The sequence below is a fragment of the Artibeus jamaicensis genome, unplaced genomic scaffold (assembly GCF_021234435.1).
Source record: "Artibeus jamaicensis isolate MK-2021 breed Jamaican fruit bat unplaced genomic scaffold, CSHL_Jam_final scaffold_1283, whole genome shotgun sequence".
NCBI lineage: Eukaryota > Metazoa > Chordata > Mammalia > Chiroptera > Phyllostomidae > Artibeus > Artibeus jamaicensis.
This window is the reverse complement of record NW_026522028.1, coordinates 875283-893790: the sequence shown is the minus strand read 5'-3', so window position 1 is coordinate 893790 and position 18508 is coordinate 875283. Positions and strand designations below refer to the sequence as shown.

At 38.5% G+C, this 18508-nt stretch overlaps 1 protein-coding gene across 1 annotated transcript in view; it reads left to right on the top strand.

Annotated features, from left to right (window-relative positions):
* The window catches only part of CFAP47 (cilia and flagella associated protein 47), a 338472-nt gene that overhangs the window by 87496 nt on the left and 232468 nt on the right, over positions 1 to 18508 (top strand). Inside the window, 2 exon segments of the mRNA XM_053655801.1 lie at positions 3205 to 3400; positions 8304 to 8540. Of these exon segments, the coding sequence (XP_053511776.1) occupies positions 3205 to 3400; positions 8304 to 8540 (433 nt within the window).

The following is an 18508-nucleotide window of genomic DNA, read 5'->3' as shown; positions in this document are numbered from 1 at the left end:
TGTGAGGATCCTTGCTGCATAAAAACACAGACTCTTCCTGGTAATGAGCTACAGGAAGTATTGACAGCTAGCTTCATAAGCAGACCAGAACAAAGGAGCAGTAGGAAGGTGCTTGGAAAAAAAAAAAAAACCCAGCTATGAAGACTTTTTTTTCTGTTTTTGAGAAAGTATGTGTTGGTATCTGTGTCTAATTTAAACCATATGCTTATTTAGTTATTTGGTATACTAGTTTACATACCAAATAGCACTTCCAAACTATCTTTCTGTTTAAAAGGTGTTATGGTAACTTACCTGTTATTCTTCCTAATTATTCTTATTTATGAATCAACATTAGGATTGCATCCTGTTGTTTTTGCTGTTTGGGCCCATCCAGATTCTCATGACTGGGTGTTTCTGTGTGTCAGTTGTGGGTATTGACTCCTGATAGCTTATGTCTGTCCCCTTGGCTGAAGGAAGAAGATGTCTCATGCATGCAGAGGTTCCTAGGAGTTTAAACTTCACCACCAGCACTACCTCAAGTGGCCCAACCCACTCCCTCCTGTGGGCGAATCTCTCTGGCAAAGTCACTTCCCGGACTCTATAACCATAGCTTTTCATAGCTTCTTGCCCTGCCCTGTTCTACTACCCCCATTGCCTGAAGGTCCCCCAAGAGCACAGCCTCAGTAAAGCACTTGCATTAGAATTTTTGGGACAGTATTCTGTATGTGACAATCTGTAACATACCTATGACTTGCTATGTGATCAATAAAAAAGGCAGGGTAAGAACCTATTCTAGCTTTTAAGGTTTTTAAAGAGTTCCTTGAGCTATGTCTTTTCTCTCTCAATAATATTCTGTTAGTACTGTGTTGCATTAAGTTGATGTCTTGCTTATGTCTGTTAGCATGGCATTGTATAATCGCTTAGTTTGATGTGTGAGAAAAAGTACAAAGGATGCTATGATTAGCAGGCTTAAAAAAATCTTTCAGCTGTCATTACCTCTGCTTAGAACTCTGAAAATATGACAGAAAACATCAAATATCCTCTGCATTCTAAAGTATATTTTGTTAAAATAATTAGGTTTCATTATATATTTCTGTGTATTTCTTCTCAGTTTGTACTGTGTCTGGTTCTGAAAGCAATTGCTAGTTCAGCTCACCCTTTGTATTTCCATACAGAGCTTCTCCTTTATGTCCCTATCAACAGTTTTAGCCAGATGAATTGGACTCGACAATCTAGAAGGAAATAAAAAACAATGCCGTCTGACTTTTCTTTCAGTATGAATCTGAGACCAGGTCCAGGGTTCAAATCCATTTGAGTCAAATCCAGGGCTTCCCTCTTTAGGATCCCAATGTAATTGTTAAAAATTAATTAGACATGCTGTTAACACACTTATATAATTTACATCTCAGATGAGAAAGAAGGCATACCTGCACTTAAGAAAAAGTGCCATTGAATCTCCAGTAGTGTTAGGCTACACAATGAAGCCCCTTCGCTGTATGACCCCAGTAACCTTTAACATGTCAGAACAAAATAATCTCAAAATAGTCCATTCAAAATTCAGAATTTACTAAGTCTTACAACCTTGCCTAACTCCAAAATTAATGTTATTCCCCCCCCACATAATTTTAACAGTATCAGATTCATGAAATGAAACTGTCTTTACTTTATAGATTTATAATGCTGTAAACCAGTGGTCCCCAGTCCCCAGTCCCCAGGCCACACAGCAGGAGGTGAGCAGCAGGGGAGCCAGCAAAGCTTCATCTGTATTTACAGCTGCTCCCATTGCTGCACTACCGCCTGAGCTCTGCCTCCTTTCAGGTCAGAGGGAGCATTAGATTTTCATAGGAGCGTGAATCCTGCTGTGAACTGAGCATTTGAGGGATCTAGGTTGCGCAGAACCTAATGACCGATGATCTGAGGTGGAGCTGAGGCAGTGATGCTAGTGCTGGGAGCGGCTGCAAATAGAGATTCTCATTAGCGCAGAGGTTTGACTGCACAGAGGCCATCATAAATCAACTGCTTGCAGACTCATGTCAAAACCCTATCAGTGAGTGGCAAGGGACAATTAAGCTGCATCTGGTGGCAGGTTATAAAGCCTCCTTCCTCCCTCCCTACAGTCCCTGGGAAAATTGTCTTCCAGGAAACCACTCCCTGGTGCCAAAAAGGTTAGGGACCGCTGCTTCAAATATATAAATTGTTATAACTTATTTTATCAGCTCAAGTTGCAGGTATAATCTCTTATATTTTCACATCCGTCACTATTAGTAAGAAGTCCCTATTCCCTACCCTCTCCATCCAGCTCCCATTTTCCAAGGATGTCAGACTATTCGAACATGTAAAGGGTTTTTTTTAAACAAGTAAAGGCATCCAGTACAGCGAAAACTAGTGGATCTGATCCGTTCAGTGAATCCATTGCTTCTGTTTGTGGTTCACAATGATGCCATGTTTAAACACAACTCTGCGTCATCCAGAACACTCTGATCCTCTGCTCTGGTGATACCTTAATGGCCCTGATCCCTGCCAGGTCACTCTGGTGTCCAGTACTTGAATTCTAAAATAATGCATTGAATTCATACTCACCAGAACACATTTTCCTCCTTTGAGACACTGTATTTGGGGATTTGGTTTGAAACGACACTGGCAACTTGCTGTGATAGAACCTGTCCCCCAGGACTAGCCTGCAGCCTCCTAGGCTGATCTCTTTTCTCCAGCACAGAGTGCCCTTCCTCATAGTGAGTTGCCACGTGGGAATCGCCTGTCTTTCCTGCCAGGTGAATTTAGCCATTCGACCCTGGCAGCCTTTCATTAACTCAAATATCTGGGAGAAAGCACATTCCTTTCCTCTCACCTTATAACAATGATCTGATTTCATTTTCGTACTGCATGTACTAAAGGGACGGGTAGCTCCTATTAAGGCACAGAAAACAATCAGAAAAGAGGTCTCGTTACACTGTTTCCTCAGGTATATGTGTTCACGCTTAATGAAAATCTGTAAGGTGACTTGTTCTATTTTTAGACATAATGCACTTTGAAAGATTTTTATTTCAATGACTCCTCATTACATACATGTCTTAAATTCCTTGGCATGATAAATCCAGTTTCTGGGGAGTCTATTCTGTTCACTGAGCTGTAACTTCATAATACATTTTAATACTTAGTAAGGTTTAAACTATGTAAATATTTTTGTGTGTGAACTAATCTAAAATACTTAAATTTTTTTATTAGATCATCCTACAAAATACACAGCTAACATTCCTGTACATTTAAATAATAACCCAACTTGCTATCAAGTGATTCACCTGACTGGGGAGATAAAATCGCCCAAGTTATTATTTGACCCTCCGTACATATTTTTTACCTCTGTTCCTTTGGAAGTAGCAGCTGTGATGAATATCAAGATTTTACCTCAAAATTATTACAGGTAAATGCTTAATATAAATTTACCATATTTTCTTTATGTGTTTTTTGTTTGTAGTTGTGTTATATAAGTCATGAGCAATGTCTGATTTGTTTCTATAGTTGGAACATACCGTTAAAATATTTAACTGCATTTAAATTAAAAATACAAAAAGCCCACCTAGTTACCTCACAAGGTCATTTAATTTTTTTGTAAAAATGTTTGTTAACTTGTCTCTTTGTGGTATAAGAAGCAAGCTTAAAAATTCAGGGTGTTATTTTCTATTGCTGTGCGACAAGTTACCACAAATTTAGTGCCTTAAAACATGAGTTTGTTATCTCAGAGTTTCTTTGGGTCAGGACACAGTTTTGTCCATTGCCCCAGGTGTCAGCAGGCAGAGGTCAGAGGGTGGGCTGTAGCTACAGTCCAATTGTAACTGGCAAAGACACGGGCATTCAAGTTGCTGGTCACTACCAAACCCAATAAGCAATGACAGCAATTGAATCTTTAATGGACGCTTTATTCAGACAGCCGGCAATCTCAGAAGATCATGGATTCATACCCTAACAGACCATCTTTTCTTTTCTTTCCAGGCCAGACCTTTTATAAGGGTGGGGGGCTGGGGATAAACAAAGTGTGGTGAGAGCTTTGAGGTTCAGAAGCTGCAACATTCTTGTCCTGGGCAATTAGCTGTTCCCGGGGGCAGGTGGTCAGGTGGTCATCTGTCTCTCCCTGGAAAGCAAAGGTCCAGATGCCTCCACTTGTCCCCAGGCGGTAATCTCTAACAGAGCCCCAAGAGGTCGGCTGTTTTCCTGGGAGCCAGGACAGGCCTTATCTGTAATTTCTGAAACAAAAACTTTATACTTGCTAGGCTTATAACTTCTTTCCTTAAGCTAACATTTTCCAAGTCTTGAATCCCCTATCACAATCTGAGGCTCAGTCTTCATCCAAACTTCCTGGTTGTTGGCAGAATTTATCCTTGCAGCTGTAGGACTAAAACACCCTTTTCTTGCTGGCTATTGGCTGGGACCACTCTCGGCTATTAGAGGCCACTCTCAAGTCCTAGCCATGTGGTTCCTCCTCACAGTGTGGTGTGTTATTCTTTCAAAGCCCAAAATACACCATCTCTCAAAGTCTCTGTCTCTGACATCTAAACCTTTTAAGATCTCATCTGGGTTAATTCTAATCCACCCAAATTCATTTGACTAGGGACCTTAATTACATATGATAAGTGCCTGAATCATTGTCACATAACTTTATCATCAAACTGATATTGAAACTGGAAAAGCCTGCATTTCTGCTGCCTGTCACATTCCAGACCCAATAAGCAGAGACAGGGGTTGAATCTTTAAGGGCGCTTTATTCAGATGGCCAGTGATCTAAGAAGATGGCCAGTTTGTTACATTTCCTTTCAAGCCAGCCTTTTTATAACAGAGAACAAAAGTACAGTGGGGGGGAGGGGTTGAAATTCAGGGAAAATTAGATTTAAAAAACTGCAGCATTCACGCCCTGGGCAGTTAGCTGTTCCCAAGGGGCAGGAGGTAGATGTCTGTCTCTCCCTGGAATACAATGGCCCAGATGCCTCCACTTGTCCCCAGGCAATAATCTTTAGCAGTGCCCCAGGAGGTCACCTGTCTCTCCAGGGAGCCAGGACAGGCCTCATTTGTAGTTTCTGAGACAAAAGCTTTAACATATGCATTACTTACCAGGCTTATAACTATTTAACTTAAACTAAAATTTTCCAACTCTTGAGTCCCCTATCATAATGATTGCTTACATATGCCATGGAGCTTGGCCTAAATGCCACTTTGTAAGAGAATACGGTTAAACTTTAGCTTCATAACTTTGGGATTTGCCGTTCTTTCAAGACCCTATCTTATAACTATACACTAACCTTGATTGCTTAAACAGGAAGTAAAAGTGGCTTAAATTATTTTGTGCCAACATGTATTTCTTATCATAAAACATTGTCTCATATATGAATTTATTTTAGTCTTTCAACTTTTGGATTAATATATAAAGGTATCAGTTTAAAAATGACCTCAAGTAAAAGTTGATTCTTGCAAAATATGGTCTAATGAGCATGTAAAAGAGATTGTAGAGATGATGTAACTCAGTCTTCTCATTATATGTACAATAAAATCAGCAACAGTAATTACTTACCCAATGACAGATAATTAGTGACAGAATAGGATTCAAACCTGATGTATAAATTACTTTTTCAAGTTTTATCCAGTCAACCATACTGGTTTAAGTAACTCAAGTTGAGATCTTTCTTTTTTTCTCTTTAATTATCTGAATAATCTTTATTCTAACTAAAATATTATGAAATTATGACTCCCATTTTATGACACTTCTTATTTGCTAGAGGAGTCTACACATAAAATAAAATAAAACAAATAATATGATTAAATATTTATCGACCACTAAAAGTTATCAAATAATAATTAGATCTAAAAGTTAGTACTATATACTATATTATTCAAAATTACAAACATTTTAGATTAGCTGGATATTTTAAAAATATACAGTGAACCACTTTACACCAGTCAGAACGGCCATCATAAACAATGCAACAAACAACAAGTGTTGGAGAGGTTGTGGGGAAAAGGGGACCCTAGTTCACTGTTGGTGGGATTGCAGACTGGTACAACCATTATGGAAAACAGTATGGAATTTTCTCAGAAAACTAAAAATGGATCTGCCTTTTGACCCAGTAATTCCACTGCTAGGATTATATCCTAAGAACCCTAAAACACTAATCCAAAAGAACCTATGCACCCCAATGTTCATAGCAGCACAATTTACAATAGGCAAGTGCTGGAAGCAACCTAGGTGCCCATCAGTAAATGAATGGATCCCAAAACTATGGTACATTTACAGAATGGAATTCTATGCAGCAGAAAGAAAGCAGGAGCTCCTGCCCTTTGCAACATCATGGATAGAAATGGAAAGCATTATGCTGAGTGAAATAAGCCAGAAGGTGAAAGACAAATACCACATGATCTCACCTTTAACAGGAACCTAAACAACAAAACATACAAGCAAGCAAAATATAACCAAAGACACTGAACTAGAGAACAGGCTGACAGGGACCAAAGGGGAGAGGGGAGGGAATTTCAGGGGAAAGGGGGAAGAAGGGTTTACAGGAACAAGTATAAAGGACACATGGACAAAAACTAAGGGGGGTGGAAATGGGGGGAGGTGGGGGGCACTGGGGGGATGATCTGGGATGGGAGTAAAAGACAGAAAACTGTACTCGAACAACAATTAAAATAAATATTTTTTTAAATTAAGCTTAAGTGTACAAGTAAACAATATATATATACAGTGAAATATGTGAACATTAAGTTAAAAATTTTAGTAGTAATGATTCAAAAATATTCATTATATATATACGTATATATTCAGTGCTTAAGAATATCAGTTTTTTAAAGAAATGTGTATATATTCATTTGTTAATATTATTTAGTTTACATGTGATAAAGCTCTAGTTAGTAAAGTAAATATTTGTCAGGATATATTTAATGGCAGTACAGTTTATCTCATGGCTGTGGTTAAGGACACATTGTACTTAATTAGGTGCTTTAACCAACTTTTTTAATCTTTATGCATCAGGGTGCAGCCCAGAGAGGGCCCCAAATAGGGATTTGGAATGGGGTCCAGAACTCAGGATGTCCAGGAAATATTAGAAAGATATAAAGGATGTCTTCCCCCGCCCACAGGTGTGAGTTGGGGAAGGGATACATGGAGCAGGGCTATTGAGAGCTGCTGTGTACAGCAACAGCTTTGCAGCTAACCTCTGGCATGGTCATTTAACATATCTATAGCCTTTAACTGGTTGCATAGGTATGTTAGATAGTTGTGGCCATGCTTTGAGCCAGGGGGATGGAAGTGACTTCTACCCAAGATAGCACTGGGGGACTGCTCCCCCTGGTTACAGTGCTTGTGTGAGAGCTTGGAGAAGATTGGCTCCACACCAGGGAGCCACACCTGCTCAGACTCATGATGGCAGTCCAGTAAACCTGGAAGAATACAGGAATGCTGGCAGGACTAACTGATTGTAGGAAGAATCAGAAATTGGGGTACAGAGGAAAGTTGGTGTGGGGATTTAAACCTAGACTCGGCAGCCATGAGAGGAGAGAGCCATGAGGCTTTGGCAGGAGAGAACCACGTGGTTTGGCAGAGTGGAGACCCCCACAGCTTTGGCAAGAGTGAAGACCGTGTGGCTTTGGGGTGCTCCCTTTTGCCACATGGCTTAAGAAGCAGGAGAGACTTTGCCTGGAAGAAAAGGGGTGAAAGGACTCTTGCTGGTGGGCCATGAGAAGGTGCCACATGGCTTTGGATTAGCTGGAGATCCTGGTGGCAACACAGCTGATGGTGCCAGGAGCCCGAATCACAGACTTCTACTTCTTTTCTTGAGATATGGTATCCCAGACTGGGCAGAGGGAGAAGGAAGGGCTGTGGGCACCTGCGGGTATCCCAAAGTACTTTAGTATTTTAATGAAGACATTGAGTCACTACTGTAAGTCTGTCTAGCTTTAAATAAACATTTACTATCCTTTTCACAAATCTCTGGCATTGAGAGATGTCTTTTCTCTGGCGTCAGGCATAATGAAGCTAGTGGGGAGTCCTTTTGGTAATAGTATAACCCCCCTTGGCCCTATTCTGTATGTAACATTTAGAGGGCAAAAGGAACTTTTGATCATCTTATGTGGTTCTTCATTAAAGTAAATATATTATCAATCTTATATTGTGACCAGAAAATAAGACATGATACAAAAACATCTTTAATAATCAGGCACATTATTATAAGTATTTGTTGTTTTAATTTTTCTAATGATCCCCCCAAAACAGAGAAAATGCATTTAAAGCCAATCACTTGCACACATTGAACTAAAATTTGTTGTTTTTAAATTTTCGACAGAGATGCAATTTTGAGTGTCACAATTCCCCCAATAATCTTTCGTAATGAGGAGGAGGAGGACGAGGAAGATGAGGAGGAGGGGCATGACTCCCTTTATGTGCATTTTCCCAAAGGCAAAGCCATCATAGGCTCTCCCAGTGGGATTAACACTGAGCTCACCTGCCAAGTCAGCTTCCAGGCATCGAAACCTGTGTCATTTTTCACCAATATTGTTTTCAATGACAACAGAGGTAACGGGTAAGATATTTAATTGCAGATTCTTTTCTTGACAGTGAAGATAAAAAGGGTTATTCTACACTATTGTACACTATTGTAAAATGTTAAAAGAGAGACATCTAAAATAATAACTTTGGACATGAAGATATTTTAAAAGTTCCAAATGCAACGTTGTTCTCATTAGAAATATCATAATAGTGGTCACAAACCTGCTATCTGGAACTAGGCTCTGTGCGTTTGAATCCTGCCTTTGTTAATTTCGGTGAAGTTGCTGAATCTTCTGTCGCTCTCAGTTTCCTCATCTATAAAGTGGGGATAGCTGATCTCATCTGTAATTGTGAGAAATTCATTGAGTTAAGACTTATTGAGTAATTCTCAGGAATCGGCACAAAGGAAATGCTAAATAAGTATTAAATGGACATGAGAAACATCAGCATAACAAATATGATTGGTACATGCTGCTTTAATAGGCCCAGAGAAATTCAAATGCCACTTGGTGAAATCATTTTTTTAATTTCTTACCTTTGAGGACTAGGAATTCCACTTTTACATTATACCCTGAGATCATTTGATTTACCTACCAACTGATGAGTCTAATGTGTGCAGCAATAAAGTTTACTTAAAATGTTTATACTGAGAAGTAGTATTAGAGTGAATTTTACACTAAATTAGTGTCAGTATCTTTACTGTATGTGACAATTTATTCACTTTTAGTGGGATTATTACTATATTATAATATATAGCATATTAGCATAGTATTAGATAGTATATATATTAATATACTATATACTATATAACATTGTATATTATAGTATATAATATATTACTATATTATATAATACATTAGTCAAAGGATTGATTGATGTGTGAGGGATTAGAAGGGAGTGAACCAGATGTTGTACCCAAGGTGGAGTGTGGCTGAACACAGTGCATGGAGTTCTCCTGAACTCCAGCTTCCATGTTTCTTGTTTGAATACATTGATAGATAAAATCTTTTAAGTTACACCTCTCAGATGCCCAGTTTTCTCTTTTGATGCTAATAGTCTATCTTTTGTTGACATTAAAAAAAATAATGACATTGCTTTAGGGTCTTGTCAATCACCGGGCTCCATGACTCTGCCCTAGGAAGCATTGTGACTTTTCATACATTACTGACCTTCTTCATAAAAGTTTAATTTGATTTTGCTCTAATCCTTACATTCACACTTGCCCAAAACATTACATAAGGTGTACCTTGGAGCTTACCAGTACAAATCCATGAGTGTCTTCAAGCCGATGGAGGCTAGGACCACATTAACAGGGTGGGAAGGAAATAGCTCCACTAAATACTGTGTGAGCTAGATGGCTTCTGAGACAAAGGTATAACTGCATCTCTGAGGGGCATTAACAGACTTCACTGTGCCCTTGTCTGGAGGTCTAGTCAGCAAATGGGATGGTATGGAGACCTGAAAACAGTTTCCAGGAGGAGGAGGAGGTTTCTTCCTTTATTTTTCAAAATATTTTATATATTTATTTTTAGACAGAGTGGGGAGGGCGGGAGAAAGAGCGGCAGAGAGACATCAGTGTGTGGTTGCCTTTTGAGCACCCCCTACTGGGGACCTGGCCTGCAACCCAGGCATGTGCCCTGACTGAGTATTAAAGCAGCAACCCTTTGGTTCCCATGTCAGCACTCAATCCACTGAGCCACACCAGGCAGAGCAGTTTCTATATTTGATGCTTTTCTTGTCTCTGTCGTTTTATTTTTCCTTTTAGTTTCAAGACTTGTTTGCTTTTTACCTGAATTTCCCCCTCCCCTCATTTTATCTCACTTTCCACAAAACTCCATTTCAACCCTGAGCAGGTTTGAAATAAAGTAGAGCTGTTGGAACAAATTTAGAGACTTTGAAAATCATCGATGTGCTACGAAAGGCTTTTCTATGCACCCAGATGAAGAAGGCAACAAATCATGAGTACTCTCTGGAATCGTAATACTGGCAAATTCTTTTACTGCTGCCTTGTTAGCTGCTTACTGAGTTTCCCCGTAGTGTGTATAATCAGACTTTTTGTCTCCTCTCAACCGCCCAAAGCTGTCTTTGCCATTTTTGTTCTAGGCATTCCACCTCTGATCCCCTTGAGATAAATGAGGTCTTTCAGCAAGAAATTCCTCATGAGCTTCCTTTTCACCTCAAATGTTCTTTTTGGAGTCAGTTGGACTCTGTCATTGCTTTTCATCTGTTTGTATTTAGCGTAGGTAATCCTTGTGTGCTCTGCCCAAGATTTTCAGTGTGATGAAATAGAAAGGGGCTCTTCTTTGATGGAGGTCAATGTAGTGTAGGGAAGGTAAACATTAAGCAAGTTTTTTATATACTCTTCGGTGCCAATAGAACAAATACAAAATGCAACACAGAAAGAATTACTGATAATGTTCTTGGATGGTTGGGATGGCTGAGTAAAATCTCAAAGGACAAATGATGCTCGCCAGTGTTTATCCTAAACTAAAGCCCCCCCCCTTTTTTTGCTTCTCATTTGTTCATATGGAAGTTCATGTGTTCAGCAAAAAAAAAGTCATTCTTTCATTCTTTGCTTTCTTTTTTTAATATACAGTGTACAGCAGAAATAACCATACTCCTGCTTGAGTATGGTTGGTAGGGTGATAATAAGTGTGATGATTTATAGTGTTAATTTGAACATTTCCCTTAAAATGTCATATGGTATGTTTGAGTGTGACATTGTGATGTCACAGAATGACATGCCTGTGATTGTGTAATACAAGATTTTGTAATAAAAAAGGGGCATTATTTGTGCCAGACCCTGTATAAGAACATTTTATATTGTGGCTTCCCTTGGGCACTATCATGCTTGGCTTTTAATTGTTTCCTTCTTTAGACTTTGTCATATTTGGATTGGCTGAACTGGCCCAACGCTATAAATTATAAGCACTATTGTACCTGCTAATATGTCTGCTGCCATTAATAATGGTCCCCTTCACACTCATGTGCCCGCAGCTTAGAGGTTGCACACCTGCTGGTCATTTCCCCAAATTCCCCAAAAATCTGGGCATGGAGGTTGTATATATCAAGGGGAGGGTTGATGATGAGGGCAGATGATTACAAGTGGTAAAAAATACACTAGGGCTGGAGGCTGCAGCTGCCTCATGTTTGCAAACCATTTTTGGTATTTTGGGTTTGATGGTTACTGGCAGGACAGAAATGATAGATGACACTAAAAGGGCAGCAGTAGCAGATGATAACAGTCTTGCACGCTCTGCTTTTGTGTCCATGAGTGAGACATAGGAGGAGAACCAGGGTTGATTATGGAAATCATAGCTTGGATAAATACAGGAAGCAGGAGGTCAACAGCTATTAATTAGCACAGGTCAGGTCCTCCGTTCTAGTCTCGTTATCATGGAATGCACACAACAACTTGGAAGGTGGATGTTTCTAGATCTCCATTTCTGTTTTACAGAAGAGGAATCTAAGGCCCACAGTGTGATACAGCTTGTCCAAGTTCACTCAGACATGTGAAGCGGAGGAGCCAGGAGTTTGAACTGAATTTTTGTTTCCAAAGATTATGCTCTTAGTCACCTTGTTTTAACACCACTTAGATTTATTTAGAATCATTTGGGATTATTTCTTGTAGGGACACTTTTTTGAGAGTAACACTGTCAGATATCATATACAAACTTTCCACAGAATAAGAAAGAGATGGTATGTTATCCTCTTCTCCTGCTCCTTTGCATGTCTGTCTGTCTTTCTTTCAACACACATACAAACATACATTAGTGAAGTCCATGTTTGCTTTATAGTAATGATAATAATTAAAGTCTACCCATTAAAACTGGAATATTATTTATATATTTTATTGATATGTTAATTTATTGATGAGGCAAAAACTCATAAGTTATCTCCATGGTTAGAACATAAGTGAATGTTTGCAGTCTCACTAAAGCCTGTGTTGCAACCATCACCAGTCAAATCTATAGAAGATCATTTTTTACTTAATAAATGTATTATATATGGATACTTATAAGATGTCATACAACTCATTTAGATGCTTTTGTAGAAGGCTTTAAATCAATGTATTAAATCAAAATCCAGTATCAAAACAACTGCTAAAGAACTTTCTTAAAATTATACATTTCATATCAATAAAATTTCAGAGTAGAAAATGTATATTTATTATAAGAATTGAAGTAATTTCTTTTCCTACAAGAAATTAAAGAAGCATGTGCTTGTTTTTGAAACAAAATATACCTTAATTTAGAAGTTTATGGTTTTGTGAAGGATTTTTTTGGTTTATAAAATAGTTTAAATGATATTAAGAATGTTTTTTGAGGAAGTCAAGGAATACAATATAATTCCTCTAATTGCTGCTTTATGAATCAACCTCTACTCTAAGTTAAATTATCTTATGTCCTCACCAATTAAACTCTTAAAAAATATTTTAAAAGTCATTTATTTATTTTATTTTCAGACAGAGGGGAAGGGAGGGAGAAAGAGAGGGAGAGAAACATCGATGTGTGGTTGCCTCTGCCCCGTGTCCCCTACAGGCATCTGGCCCACAACCCAGGCACGTGCCCTGACTGGGGATCCGACTGAGCCACACTGGTCAAGGCCAATTCAGCCTTTTCTTTCTGACTTCCTTTATTTTTACTTTTGGCATATGAGGTAACAATGTAGGGGCAGGAATTCAGTAGTCATACTGGTGAGATTGCTTTGGGTAATCTCCAAGTCATTTATATTGTGCTTCAGAGTTGACCCTTCTTTTTATGTTTACAAATGCATAGTATCTGAGAATTCACACAGGGATCAAATAGATTAAGAGACGCCAGAATGTTGTAATCCCCTATTTTGCATCAGGGTTTCCACTCTAGGTTGAGGAGAAGGAAACATATCATGAAGAAACTTGTAATTATGAGAATGAAGTCTTGCCACTTGCTCTTGCTTTATACTCACTGTCTGACTGATACTTAACCTAGACCTTGCAAAAATGAAAGTTATGGCTCTGGGTGGTAACTATCATAGAAGTGCTAAGAATGCCAAAGACAGTTTAGTAACTTCCTGTATTGAACTCCAAACATAGGGTGTTTCCTTTTGTACAATAATATTGATTTCACCTGCATGTTTAAGGCAACCCAGTGGTTAGTTAGCAGTGCCTCATTGTTAAAACTGCAAGCATGAATTGAGAGCTCATTATTAGAAATGTGGCATGGCCGAAGTTCTGAGATCCTCCATATGTTTTTTCATCCTCACAGATATTTAACACGGACCCAATTATACTCAAAACCGACTATAATTTACCTAGGTTTTTAGTAACCAAATTTAATTTGAATAACTTTAGAGCAAATAAAAAAGTCAGCTATGTTATAAGAGAGCTAACGTGAGTAATTGAAAATTAAAATTAGGCCAAATGAAAGAAATCCAAATGACTTCTTTATTAAATAGGTATGGGGTGCTTCCCTTCAGATATCAACTGCTTTCTCCTCTAGAGCTGTGGTTCTCAAGGCTGGATCCCAAAATTACTTGGGGAGTTTTAAAAAAATACACGTGCTTCAGTCCAACCCATAGACTAGGATATGACTTGTCTGTAGGGTGACCTAGGCATTGCAAATTTAAAAAGCTCCTTGTTTGATTCAAATGGGAACATAGAGTTGAAAACCCTGGCTCTAGAACGGTTGATTCTCACACTTCGCCCTGCGTAGGACCCACTTGGAAAGCTGATTACCACAGATTTCAAATTGCACCCCTTGAGTTTCTGGTTCAGTAAGTCTTCTGTGGGACTGGCAAATTTACAAGTCTCACAGGTTCCCATTTGATGCTGAGGTTGCTAGTTTAGCACAGTCTTTCAGCTTGTTTGAAAGGCAGAATTTCCACTCCCAGTCCAGGTCTAAGGAATTGGCAGCATCTGTATTGTAAAACTGCCACCAGGTGATTCAGGTGCCTGGTCAAATCAGTGAAACACTACACCTGAGAAAGACTGAGTAAGGGAAACTGCCATCAAAATGGATTAGATCAAAGAGTGGAGCACTGCTAAAGATTTGGCGGGAAATAGCATTACTACTAGAAAATGGTGTTGCTGTGAAAACCCCTGGACTGCATACCCAACTTTCTTCTAGGGTACGGTTGGTTCCGTTTGCTAATATGTGATCAAACTTCATCTGGTTAAGAGGGTTACAACTGTGAAGTATAATTCCAAATTTACAGTAGAGGAAATTGAAGTACTACTGTGTTTTTTTCTTTTGGACTCTCACCAGCTATAGAGTGAAATACTTTGCTTCTTTTTAACTTTTCAAGTCCTGGGATTTTATTGCTATAACAAAATCAGTTTAGTAAGAAAACTGAGTAAGATTATTTTTAAGTGTCGATATGTTATGTAGTATATAATCTGCTATGAATAGGAAGATGTTGATGCTTTAATACTAGTTAAACTGCACATCATGTTTGAAATGAGAGGCCGATTAGAAGTGTCCAGCAAGAATAGTACAGGGATGTTTGGTGGGTGAGGTTGATCTAAAGTCAGGGCTGCTAATTAGCTGACACATAGCAGTATATCCTCTCCAGTGGATACATTCTTGAAATATTTCTTTGCTGGTTGGTAGCCAGCCACTGTCCTAAGTACTGACACCCGGTGCCCGACCTGTCTCAAATACACTCCTTTTGGACTTTGAACCTACTCAAGACCTAGTAACTAAAGGGTAAATGCCTGTCATAGCCAGAGTTCTAAGGATCCTGTACTATTTTGTTCTGGGTGGGTCTCAGCCTGTATATAATGATGTTATTGCCTAGAAATGCCTGGGGCACTCACCTGGGCTATTACTACCTGTGGCGATCCCCTACAGACGTTTTCCCTTTGTTGTGGCTGGACTAGCTCCTTTTGGCTTTTGCTATGATTGCAAGATGCACTTCAAAAACAACTATGGGGGGGATGGCCATTTTGATTATGTTAATTCTTCCAATCCATGAGTATGGTCCATGCTTCCATTTGTTTGTGTCTTCCTTAATTTCTTTCTTCAGTGTTATGTAGTTTTCTGAGTATAGGTCTTTTACCTCCTTGGTTAGGTTTATTCGTAGGTACTTTATTTGTCTCGTTGCTATATCAAATGGGATTTTTTTCCTGATTTCTGTTTCTGGTGTTTTATTGTTGGTATACAGAAATGCCTTTGATTTCTGAGTATTGACTTTGTATCCAGGAGGGGACAGTGGGGAGAAGGGTTTTCAGGAACTGCTATAAAGGGCACATGGACAAAACCAAGGGGGAGGGTGAAAGCAAGGGAGGGAGGGAGGTTTGGAGGGGGTGGGGAAAAGACAGATAACTGTAATTGAACAACAATAAAATAATTTAAATTTAAAAAAAAACTATGGGGGAACTTAAAAAAACAAGGGTTATTACTAACAAGTCCAGGATGGTAAAAGGCAAGCCTGGGGCCACCTGGGGCCACACAGTGAGGTCACTAGTAGAGAGACAGAGAGTGAGCTAGAGAGTGTGGGAAACACTGGTGTCCTATCTTTATTGGAGTTGAGGGTGGGATGCCTAAGGTTTCAGATATTTACTCTTTATTGGCAAATTTGAAACATAGGAGTGGGAATTAAAGCAAGGGAAAGGAAAAGCAAAGAGATTTATTGTTTAAAATTAAGAATGTACAGCTCTTAATTATTTCTCTCTTTTTCTATATATGGTAGCATTTTATCACCTTGGTTATGGATTAAAAAATATTTTTGATGCATAATAAAATTTGTTATCTTTGCTGTCATAAAAATAAAAGTATAATCAACTTAAATTAAAACATTACTTTTGAAAAATATTCAATATAATAAAAAGGAAATGAGTAATAATTAAAGCTGATTCTAATTATTGCTTTACTCAGTGCATAATTTGGTACTTGTATAGGGTATACCTGGTAAGTTGAAGTCTGTGTCTAGTATTTTTAAAAGTATTTTTACTTATAAGTGGAACCTAATTAAAACAACCAACCAAGCAACATAGAACCAGAGACATGGAAATAAAGAACAAACTGTCAGTGACCAAAGGAGAGGGGGGCGGGGGATAACGTGGGAAAGAAGGGGAAGGGTCATCAAGGAACATGTATAAAGGCCCCATGGACATAGCCAAAGTGGGTAGGACTGAGGATAGGAGGTGGAGGTGGGTGGGGTGGGAGAGAGTGGTGGGGGGAAAATTGAGATAAGTGTACTCGAACAACAATAAAAAAAGTATTTTTGGCACTCTTGTTAGACACATTACTGTTTTTGAAAGAGTAGGAGCCTGCATCACATAACGGAGACTAGCAGGCCATGAATTGTACCCAGAGTCCAACCATGTTGAATGCAAATGTTTTCAGGTTTGCAACACAAGTTTAATAACTCTAGTGTAAATTAATATCTGCTCTTTACATGCCTTTCTGAGATATTTGGATAATTAAAAGAAGCATGTGATGTGAATCAAGAAACTTTAAGGGATACTGCCACATAGCCAGAAGCAACTTTTGAGGTATTCAAAGCTCCCCTTATGGGTTAAGCAGAGCGGTTATTTAGGACGTGTTCATCTTTTGGAGACTCCATTCTCAGCACAAAACTGCCAGTGAGCCATCTAGAATTTTCACATCATGGCTGCTGAAAGGAAGGCAATGGGAATTTTAAGAGTATGTCAATAATCATCTAATAGATTATAACTGAATGCAGTGTTGGAATATTGCCCGAAAACATGTGTCATGTTTTGGGGGGCTGGGTTATACATAACACACGTTTTTTTTTACCTTTCTTGATATTGTATGTGTAGATAGAATAGGCAGTGAAGGGGAGTAGGATTTTAAGGGGCCAAGCTTTGTTCTGACATAAGCTTCTGTTGCTTATTTCTTGACCTAGCCCTATGGAAGGCTGTTTGTAATAGTACCTTTATTCTATGAAGAACATTATTTGCCTGGTAGATCTGTTCAACCAAGTCACAGGACGGTAGCACAGTCTCTATTCTTAAAGTAGAATGTTTATTAAGATTTAGCCAAAACATAGGATACCAGTGTATTATAATAAACTATAGACAGAATAATACTCATAACTTTGATTTGTTCATCATTCACATGTAGCAAAATGGAGTGTTTAAAATTGGTATGGAAACTGTCAAAGCCCAGAAATGGAATTCCAAGATGATATTTACCATTGTTTTCTCAGATTATTAAAATCATAGTGCTTTCAACACTAGGTTGCAGAAAGAAAAGTTAACCATTGATGATGTGATTTTTTTTTCTCCTTTTTCTGTTCTTCACCTCCAATCTGTTTTGGAGCCAGTCCCTTGCCCTAGTTAGAGACTTTTCATTTTAGGGAAAGGTCCAGTGTCTTGTCCTTTGTCTCTCCCTGAGTGCCTGTGAGCACCCACCACACTGTTGGTCCTCACAGAGCTCCTGAAAGTTCCATGTGTGCTCATGCCATTGGCTGCCGTAGTGCTTTCCTGGAAACCATATTGGAAACTGTGTTAACAACTATAGTATTTAACCATAAGAAAACTAAATTAAAAATCAAATATATTGATGTGTATTAATCAACATTAGTGATTTAACATTTTGAAAAGAGCCTCTGAGGAGAGATTTGGAGATTTAAAAAATGGTTTACATAGATTATAGAATCATTTCCATGTTGTTGGGCAAACAAAAAAATGAAATGTTCCTTGTAAAAAGAATTGAGACATATTTAAAATATTGTGAAATGTGCATGTATTTCTAGACTTGCTGACTGTCTATCTCTCTTGTATCTAAAGACTTCTCTGCCCTTACCTTTGTTGTGATACAAATCAATGAAATCCATTCATATTTGAAATGTACTTCCATTGGTTTTTGCACACTTAGATCAAACCTAATATCTTTTTAAGGTCACAAAACTGGTTAATAGCACATATTTCCAGAATTATTAATGTTCATAAATAACAGTCCCTTGGGCTGCAGATAACATATGTTGTGGGTTATTGCAATGTGCAGAAGAGCAGCTATAACTTTACTCCTTTCCCTCCACTCAGGAAAAAATACT